Source organism: Medicago truncatula, chromosome 2 (assembly GCF_003473485.1).
Source record: "Medicago truncatula cultivar Jemalong A17 chromosome 2, MtrunA17r5.0-ANR, whole genome shotgun sequence".
NCBI lineage: Eukaryota > Viridiplantae > Streptophyta > Magnoliopsida > Fabales > Fabaceae > Medicago > Medicago truncatula.
In genome coordinates this window covers 22796648-22806011 of record NC_053043.1, presented here as the reverse complement: position 1 = coordinate 22806011, position 9364 = coordinate 22796648, and the positions used below count along the sequence as shown (strand labels likewise).

Below are 9364 nucleotides of genomic sequence, written 5' to 3'. Positions count from 1 at the left end.
TCTATTCAAGTGGAAACAATAGCTATGAAATAGGAAACCCAAGTTAAGATCACATCTTTCATTTATGTCAGATTCTTTGGCGTAGGTTTGAACTAGGACCGTAATTCATTACCAAAAGTGTTGATAGGTGAACTACGATCAAATTTGGTGGCTGCTATGCTAGATCCAAATTCTAAACCTGGAGAAACTCAGACAAGACAGGGAAGAAGGAAAGATATAAATAGTGCACTTCCTTCTTAAAGAACAATGCTCAACATGCTACCTATTAATAAATTGACTTAGATAGAACTAGATCTTATATATATATATACTTCCATTCTTATCAATGAATGGTCACTTGAGTCTTGAGAAAGTTCCTTTGTTTTTGGAAATTGAAACAAAGGTAATTTTCAAAGACAGAGGTACCTTCTAAAGACTCTAGGTTACCATCCATTGATAAGAATGTCTAGATATATTTAAGATTTTGTCATGTCTAAGTTAATTCATTTATAGGAAGCATTTTGGCATTGGTTAATTTATCAAGAATTGCACTATTCCCCTTTCGTTAATCACCATCACCCTCTTGTGAACTTAAATCTTGACTTCCACTCGTTCCCCTTTCATATTTCTCTAGGAAATCTAATTCATCAAACATGGGTTAATAAGTTCCTTTTCAAGCTCTTTAACAACAATGGTTCTTCTAAGTTTAGAATTACCTTGGGTGAATCTATGGTCTCTCTCTCTCTCTCTCTCTATCTATCTATCTATCTATCTCTCTCTTGTAGGAATTTAATGTTTATGCAAAAGATGTTTGGATGCTATGAGAAATGCACCTGGTTCTTTGTATGATTACTATCTCCATTGTAAGAATTTATTGTTACTTCTATTGCAAAAGTTTAAATTTTTCTGTCTTTTAATATTGTAGTGAAACAAAGTTTATATATTGTAAGAACTGAGACCGAGTTCTCAGATATTAATGGAATAAAATCTTGGAAATAAAGATCTATAATGGTGAATAATATGATCTTTCGATGCAAGGTAATTATCAAAACCAATTAGCATTAAGATTTGGGTTCTTGCAAGTTTTCTAAAGGATAACAACATACATATATCTTGTTAAAGCATGAATATGTTGCTGCTACGGTTAATGACAAATGTTTTTCTTTTGTCCTGAGCAGATGGACAAGATGAATAAGTACACGTTTCGTCAAGGTTAGTCCTTTAGTTGAAGCCATAACTAGTTAACAAAATTGATTATAGTGTAAATATTGAAACTCTTGGTGATGTATAATGTAAAATTACTTGCCAAGTAGATTTGTTAGTGACATGGTGATTCAGTCACTACCTTGTGATTGATGCTTAATAATAGAAACTAGTCAATTATATTTATTTTCTGCCTTGCTTGCAGAGATAAAAAATCTCAAATTTGCAAAGTTTGTGATAGTACACTCCCAAATGAAAGAAATGAAGCAAATATGTAGGTATCACTATCTGTACTATAATTTATGGTCTGAATGAAGAGGAAATTGTTGTCTGTCTTAACAGAAGTTACACTAACCGGAGGATCATCGGTGTGGAAGATTGCTTCTATTGGTGCAAATGATTTTTTTAAAAGCTGAAGCATTTTGAGGGAGGTTACTCCGAGTGCTTTGATATTTATTAGAATGGTGTGGACCATGGCTGAGTCAAGATACATGGCTTTCCTTTCAGTAGGCATACAACTCTTGGTTTATAAGTTTCGTCAAAAAATTTGTATCTGTAATCTGTATTTATTGTTTTCTGATATTTGAAACTAAATCTATGCATCGTGTTCAGCAAAAGATATGTCTTTGTGCATTTTGTTTTTAGCATAATATTTTTTATATGAATTGGTGAGAAGACTGGTAGGGAATAGTATGTGTTTTTTTATTCAAATCATGTTCATAATTTTTATATTCAGGCTAACCTTTAGAACAAAAGAATTCTTCAATTTGTCCGGATTTGAATTAGACTAGCTAGACAATGATTCATATCTAGCAAACTATTAATTCATCACATCCATGTTGGATCATGTTTTGGAATCATATCTAGGAAACTCTTAATTCATCAAAAACATTGTGTATATGTTATATTATATACTCTATCTTTAGAAAGATCATCAAAAACATTAGTGTGTGTTACAGATAAAGCTCTCATAAATTAAGTGCCTTTATAATGATATTCAGGTCCCACAACAAAAAAGTAGTAACTCTCATTTCTTTTAAAGGCACTTAATTGCACTTTTGGACCCCTATCTTTCCAAAAGTTGTGGTTATGGACCCCTAACTAATTTAAATACAAAATAGTCCCTTATGTTTTGATTCTTTGGCAGTTTTGGACCTCCAGTCCATTGTTGACTCGGTCAACGCTGACGTGGCACCCTAAGTGAGGTGCCACGTGTCAAATATTTTTTATTTTTTTTTGCCTTGGGGGTCCAAAACTGCCAAAGAATCAAACATAGGGGGCTGTTTTGTATTTAAATTAGTTAGGGGTCCATAACCCCAACTTTTAGAAAAATAAGGGTCCAAAAGTGCAATTAAGCCAATAATTTAAGATGGAGGAAGTATTTCAATTTCAAATGAAAGATACATAGAAATTGTATGATGTATTGTACCATGTCAAAAGTGATAGTACTTCCTCCCTCCCCCAATATAGGCTTTTATTGTCTTTCTCAAAAAAATTAAGAAAAATTGTTAATATAATTAATGTGTCTACTTTGTCTGTTAATTTTATTAAATTGTTCTACATTTTTATGTTATTAAATTTATCTCTTTATATTTCAAAACAAATTAGTAGAATCAATTAGAGATATTCTTAAAAAATAATGATAAATAAATTTAATAACTTAAGAAAGAGTTTATATTTAAAGACATTTTTAACCAAATGCAAGCTTATGATGATGTGAGTCAAGTACCAACAAACAATGTTGATCCAAGACAAGACACTATACAACAACTTGTTCACGTGTAGTACGACTTGCTTTCTCACCCTCCATTATTTTTTTGAGCAGTGGAGCACATGTTTTAAACATTATTTGAGTCAGAATCCTCTCCATTTTTCTTTAAAAAAATTTCTCTCCATTTATTAATCTCTATATTTCTTTTATTTGGAGAAATAAAAACAAAAAGAAATTTGAAAATAATTAATAGTGGTGGGATCTATTGTGCAAATGTGGGATGTTCGGGGTTCGAACACGGACTCCGGCATATAATATGAAATATCCCTACCAACTGAGCTAAGCTCACCCCCTGCATATAATATGCAATATCCTTACCAACTAAGCTAAACTTATGATGATGTATTTATTTTTCACCAAATGACATTGTTTATTACTTTTAGCTTTGATGTACTGTACCAAGTCAAGTATAGTCAAAATCAGAATTAGATATTTTTGGGAGTGAAGATTATGGTGTCCCACAGCTAGCCAATGTTGTAACTAAACTTGACGACCATAAATTGACGACGCAGCTGTTTGCTTCTCACTCTCCATTTATTTGAATAATTGTTCTATAATCGATCTCTCATTTGGTTTTCTAAATTTGTAGTTAGAAAGGTTTCACCAAAATGGGGAAGGAAAAGAACTCCGAGTCTTCCTCATCCATGCCTAATCTTACCAGGGGAACAATGTCTGCGATGGATCTAAGAAGTATTACATGAATTTAGTTTGAACTTTGAACCCACACATTGAATAGAATTGAGTTCTTTCAAATCATTTTTTTTTTTTAAGAAACAAATCTTTATTTTATTGATTCTCTCTTTTCTTTTATTTTAATTATAGGGCTGAAACGGTATAGTTGGGAACTATTCTCTGGTCCAGGACCAATATCAGAATCTGTAAGGATTCATGATGTGTTCTTAAGTTTCAGGGGAGTGGATACTCGTTCTACCTTCGTTTCACATCTATATACAGCTCTTCGAAATGCTGAAATTAAAGTTTTTCAAGACGATAGTGGGCTTCAAAGAGGAGATTACATTTCAACATCATTATTACGTGCAATTGAAGAGTCTCAAATTTCTTTAATTGTTTTCTCAAAAAACTATGCCAATTCAAAATGGTGTTTGGATGAATTGGATAAAATAATGATGTGTTATAGAACCATAGGACAAAAGGTTGTGCCTGTGTTTTACCATTTAGAACCATCTGAAGTGCGCCATCAGACAGGAGAGTTTGGAGTATCTTTTCAAAGTCTTTTGGATGAACTGCGTCTGCAGAGAATTATGTTTCCAAAAAGTTTTTTGATTAAACTGCATCCGACGAAATTGGTGCAAAATTGGAGAGAGGATCTTCGTCAGGCAGCTAGCATTGCAGGGTTTGAAATACTCAAGTCACGGTAATTTCATTCAATAGTTACTTTTCAAATATTTCAATCTTCATTTTCTTCAACAAAAAATATAAATCAATTTTCATTGCAAGTTTTTTAGGCAACAACAATTTATTTTCTCACACATATATAGACAAAACGAGGGCTCAAATTAGACGGACGGTATGTTTCAACAATGTTACATCTATCAGTATAAGTTTTGTATACAATATTTTCTAAATTTAATTGTTGGATAGCAACAAAGTTTTAAATAATAAGTGCGGTCACGTTAAGGATTTAAGGATTTCGGGGATTTCAACTTTTTAGAGGGTGCAGTTATAGTGCGTAAGAAAATCCTCATGCACCCTGCATAAATTCAAAAATAGTTTTGGAGTACAACTCACAGAAATCATTTCCACAGCAAAATGTTTTTGACATAATTTTATACAAAACATTATGATTTATGCAGGGTGCTGGAAACCATTAAATACATCTAATGATTTTGGAGTACAACTCACAAAGAACCATTTTTGAATTTATGCAGAGTGCATAAGGAAATCCTTATGCACCATAACCGCAGCCCTTTTTAGGATATTGTGTTATAAATTGCGGTGTATTTATTATTATCCACAACATTGCACAACTCTTATTCAACTTATTTATACTGTCATATAATTTTTAATTTTTAATTGTTTCTTAATAAGTTCATAATAAATTTGTTTTTCTAAAGATCAAATTAACCATTAATAAATTCAAATTTTAATTTTTTTTAAGAGATGTGAGCATACAAAATCAAATTATACAATAAATTGAAGGCTAAAGTGCACTTTTTCCCTCCTAACTTTCAAAAACTTGCAATTTTGGCCCCCTAAGTATAAAAACTACAATTTTGGCCCCCTAAGATTTAGCCCCTTTACATCTTTGGTCCTTTTGGCCAATTTTGACCGGTCAACGTCTATGTGGCATGCCACGTGTGTAATTATTTAATTAAAAAAAATTAAAAAACTCATATAATCATTTTTTAAATTAAATAAATGAAAAAATAAATAAAAGAATCAGAAAAAAAAACCCAATATAAAATGTTAATTTCAAATAAATTAATTATGAGTTAAGTACTATATATTATTTATCATGTTATTTCAATTTAAAAAAACAAATTATATTGTTTGTACGAAAAAAAACAGTAAGTCATCTCCTCCATTCCCTTCCATTTCTAAACCCTCTATCGAAACACATATGTCATACATCTTTAATCTCGATAGGTCTAAAAAATCTATCAAATGATATTTGATTTATGTAAAAAGGTTATTTGGATGATCTATACAATACAAACATACAATCCTACTGTTAGGTTTTGAAAATATGTAGCAAGTAAAAAGATATTGAGCAGTGTAACATTTCTTTAGTTTGAGCCCTCCTACACACTCTCCCTCCGTAAGATAAAAAAAGTTGTATATGAAACAAAGGAAATGTTATTTTACATCTTTTAAAAGTATTTGAATAGATTGTAACTTTCTTTGAGCATAGATATTGATGCTTGCTATTTGTAAACATTTCTATCTTCAACAGACACATCCAACAATAAGTTTTTTACTCAAGTTTCCCCCTACTTTTGACATATCTGAGCATGTATGTCTATATATACGTATACATTCTATTTTTGTAGGAATGAAAGTGAGTATATCAAAGCTATTGTTGACCACATTTCAGACTTGTTGAATAAGACAGACTTGTTTATTTCGGATAACCCTGTGGGAATTCAATCTCGAGTGAAAGATGTGATTAACTGTCTAGACTTCGGATCAAACGGTGTTCAACTAGTAGGGATGTGGGGTATGGGGGGAATTGGCAAAACAACCATTGCAAAAGCTGTTTACAATAAGATTGGCCGCGAGTTTGAAGGTAGGAGCTTCCTTGCAAATATTAGGGAAGTTTGGAAGCAAGATGGTAGACAAATGGATTTACAAGAACAACTTTTATCTGATATCTGTAAAGAAATAACCAAAATATCATACATTGACAAGGGAAAAAACACATTAAAGGATAAACTTTGCGGTAAAAGAGTACTTATTGTACTTGATGATGTGAGTACCCTAGACCAACTGAATACTTTATGTGGAAGTCGTGAATGGTTTGGCAAAGGAAGTGTAATAATCATCACAACAAGAGATTTGGTTTTACTCAGAGGGAGAGTTGACAGAATATACACAATGACAGTAATGAATGAAAGTGAGTCAATTGAGCTTTTTAGTTGGAATGCATTCAAGCAAGCGAGACCCAAAGTAGATTTTTCTGAAATTTCCATGAATGTGGTTAAATATTCTGGAGGGTTGCCGCTAGCTCTGGAAGTCCTTGGGCGTTATTTGTTTGCTAGAGGGGTAACAGAATGGCAATGTGTATTGGAGAAACTCAAAAGAATTCCTAATGATCAAGTGCAGAAGAAGTTAAGAATAAGTTATGATGATTTGGAAGATACCGATGAGCAAGAAATATTCCTTGACATAGCTTGTTTCTTAATTGGAATGGACCGAAATGATGTTATACTCATATTAAATGACTGTGGACTTCATGCTGAAATTGGAATAAGCGTCCTTGTTGAGAGAAGCCTTGTGAGTGTTGATGATAAGAACAGGCTTGGAATGCATGATTTACTGCGAGATATGGGAAGAGGAATTGTTCGTGAGGAATCACCAAAGAGTCCTGAGAAGCGTAGCAGGTTGTTGTATCCGGAGGATGTGATTGACGTATTATCAAAACAAACTGTAAGACTTTGTATAATTTTTTTCTAAAATTTGGATTTTAAGCATTTAAAGATTAAGAATTTAAAAAGAAACATTTATAGGTGTCAGCATCCATTTGTTTTGTTGATTATCATCGAAAATTATTTTGGCTGTTAATTTTTTGTGCTTCATAACTTCTAGCTAGTAACGAATGATTGGTTTCATGGCCAGTTTTATATTCACCTTGATGCTTTAATTTGTGCATGTTTTTGCTTCTTGGTCCATTATATTTCACAGGGAGAAGAAAGTGTTATGGGACTGGCTTTGAAGTTGCCTAAAGCTAATAAATACTGTAAAGCTAATGAAAACTTTTTTAGCACCGACGCATTTGAAAAGATGAGAAGACTCAGATTGCTTCAACTTGCTGAAGTAAAACTTGATGGGGACTTTAGATATGTTTCAAGAGAGTTGAGATTGCTGTCATGGAATGGATTAAGTCACATACCTAAAAACTTCACCTCCGGAGAAAAATTAGTTTCCATCGAGTTAGAGAATGCCAATGTCCATCTTCTGTGGAACGAATCCAGGGTATTACACTTCATGACGCACTTCATTTTAGTTTTTCACACTTCATGACTTATTTTCACTTTTTATATTTATGGCTGAAATTTAAATTAAAAAAAAAATACCGACGATTGAAGTTAAATCTCTAAATAAATTTTATTTGCTTTTAATTAGTGTACACCATTATGAAAGCTACTTCAACTACTACACCGGTGTAAATGTTTTATTTTCCATTCTCATTCATGGTTAGTGATACATTGTAATTGTTTCTATTTACTTTTTGAAGTCTGACCAAGTTTCTCCATTATATTTTAGTTCATGCCGTGGATGAAGAAGTTGAAAGTTCTTAATCTTAGTCATTCTCACAATCTCACAGAAAGCCCCGACTTTTTTACGCTGCCTAATCTTGAAAAGATAGTACTCAAAGATTGTCGGAACTTGACTATGGTTTCTTATAGCATCGTATTTCTCAACAGAGTTCTTCTAATAAATTTGCAAGACTGTATAAGCCTTTGTAGCCTCCCAAGAAACATCTACAAGTTGAAATCTTTGAAAACTCTCATTCTTTCTGGCTGTAAAAAACTTAAAAAGTTGGAAGAGGACTTGGAACAAATGGAATCTTTAACCACTCTGCTTGCAAATGAAACTGCAATAAAAAAAGTGCCATTTTCAATATTTAGGTCAAAAACTATTTGGTACATTTCTTTGTGTGGCTATGAAGGACTCTTAAGCGATGTAGTTCCATCTATGATTTGGTCTTGGATGTCACCAACAAGTGCACTTTCTTACCTATGCCAAAGAGTTGTAGCCATGTCATTTATTGTTTCTTTAGATATACATATACCACATGGTAGTAGTTCCCAGGAACTATCGTCTCTTTTCAGAAGCCTTCAACTGTCTAAAGATGGAAAAATCATTTTGGATTCTTTTTACGCCACACTTTCTAAGGATTTGGCATCTACTTCAGCTACTTCATCAGTATCAAAAGATTCCTTAAAGTATGATCTATTTGACATTGGAATGAATTGCCAGAACACCAATAATCTCACAGACATTTTACAGGTTTGTCTTATCTCGTCTCTACTTTTTTATTCACTACCTTATTATTTTGGTAATTTAATTATTACTTTTTTATTCACTGCCTCATTCTCGTCTCTACATTTGCCAGAACACCAATAGATCCGATGGCCCTACAGCCTTGTTGGTGAAAAATCATACAAAGGCCACCATTCAGTTCTACAAGAGAGGGGCACCGAAGTGTCGTCTAAGACTACTATCAAGTATAGAACCTGGTAATAAAGTGGAGGTTGCTGTTGTTTATGAGAACAATTTCATTGTAGAGCAGACATTCCTTTATCTCGTATATGATGAACCAGATTTGACTTCATATAGAGAGAAGAAAAAACGAGTGGAGTGAATCAATGAAAGATGGTAAAACAATGGCGGAGCAAAAATCAATTGTATCCATGCATGGTGAAGAAGACAACAATTTTGCTGCTGCTATATGTTTTAGGCAACCATCTTAATGTTCTTCAAGAAGATTGTATCTATGTGACTATGTCGATCGGTCTAAGATACGCGTCCATCCGATACTCCTAATGAAGATTGTGGCCTGCTGTTTAATCTTGTTATTTGCTGCTGCTGGAGCTCTCTTAGTTTGTATTTGTGGTTAGTTTTTCTTTTGTTTGGCTTTACAAGTCTTGCTATCTCACAAAAGATGTGTTTATCGGTTTTCTCCAAGTAAAATCATCTCTTAAATAAAATTGTAACATTAATTTTTAA

The 9364-nt window shown here is 32.8% G+C and overlaps 1 protein-coding gene and 1 long non-coding RNA gene across 2 annotated transcripts; both read left to right on the top strand.

Moving 5' to 3' along the window:
- Window positions 1-392: 392 nt before the first annotated feature.
- Window positions 393-1781, top strand: LOC112417918 (uncharacterized). The gene is made up of 3 exons (XR_003008305.2): window positions 393-842; window positions 1158-1191; window positions 1525-1781. It is a non-coding gene; the product is annotated as an uncharacterized lncRNA (long non-coding RNA).
- A 1701-nt stretch (window positions 1782-3482) lies between these two features.
- Window positions 3483-9364, top strand: LOC25481458 (disease resistance protein RPV1). The gene is made up of 6 exons (XM_039830550.1): window positions 3483-3643; window positions 3776-4328; window positions 5965-7060; window positions 7316-7606; window positions 7898-8644; window positions 8751-9364. Exons 1-6 carry the CDS (start codon window positions 3562-3564, stop codon window positions 8997-8999), a joined length of 3018 nt encoding a protein of 1005 aa, XP_039686484.1. The 5' UTR covers window positions 3483-3561; the 3' UTR covers window positions 9000-9364.

Coding starts and splice junctions, on each gene's coding strand:
- LOC25481458 (XM_039830550.1), top strand. CDS start 3,562: ATGGGGAAGGAAAAGAACTCCGAGTCTTCCTCATCCATGCCTAATCTT. Junction 3,644..3,775: donor GTCTGCGATGGATCTAAGAA/GTATTACATGAA, acceptor TTTTAATTATAG/GGCTGAAACGGTATAGTTGG. Junction 7,061..7,315: donor ACGTATTATCAAAACAAACT/GTAAGACTTTGT, acceptor TATATTTCACAG/GGAGAAGAAAGTGTTATGGG.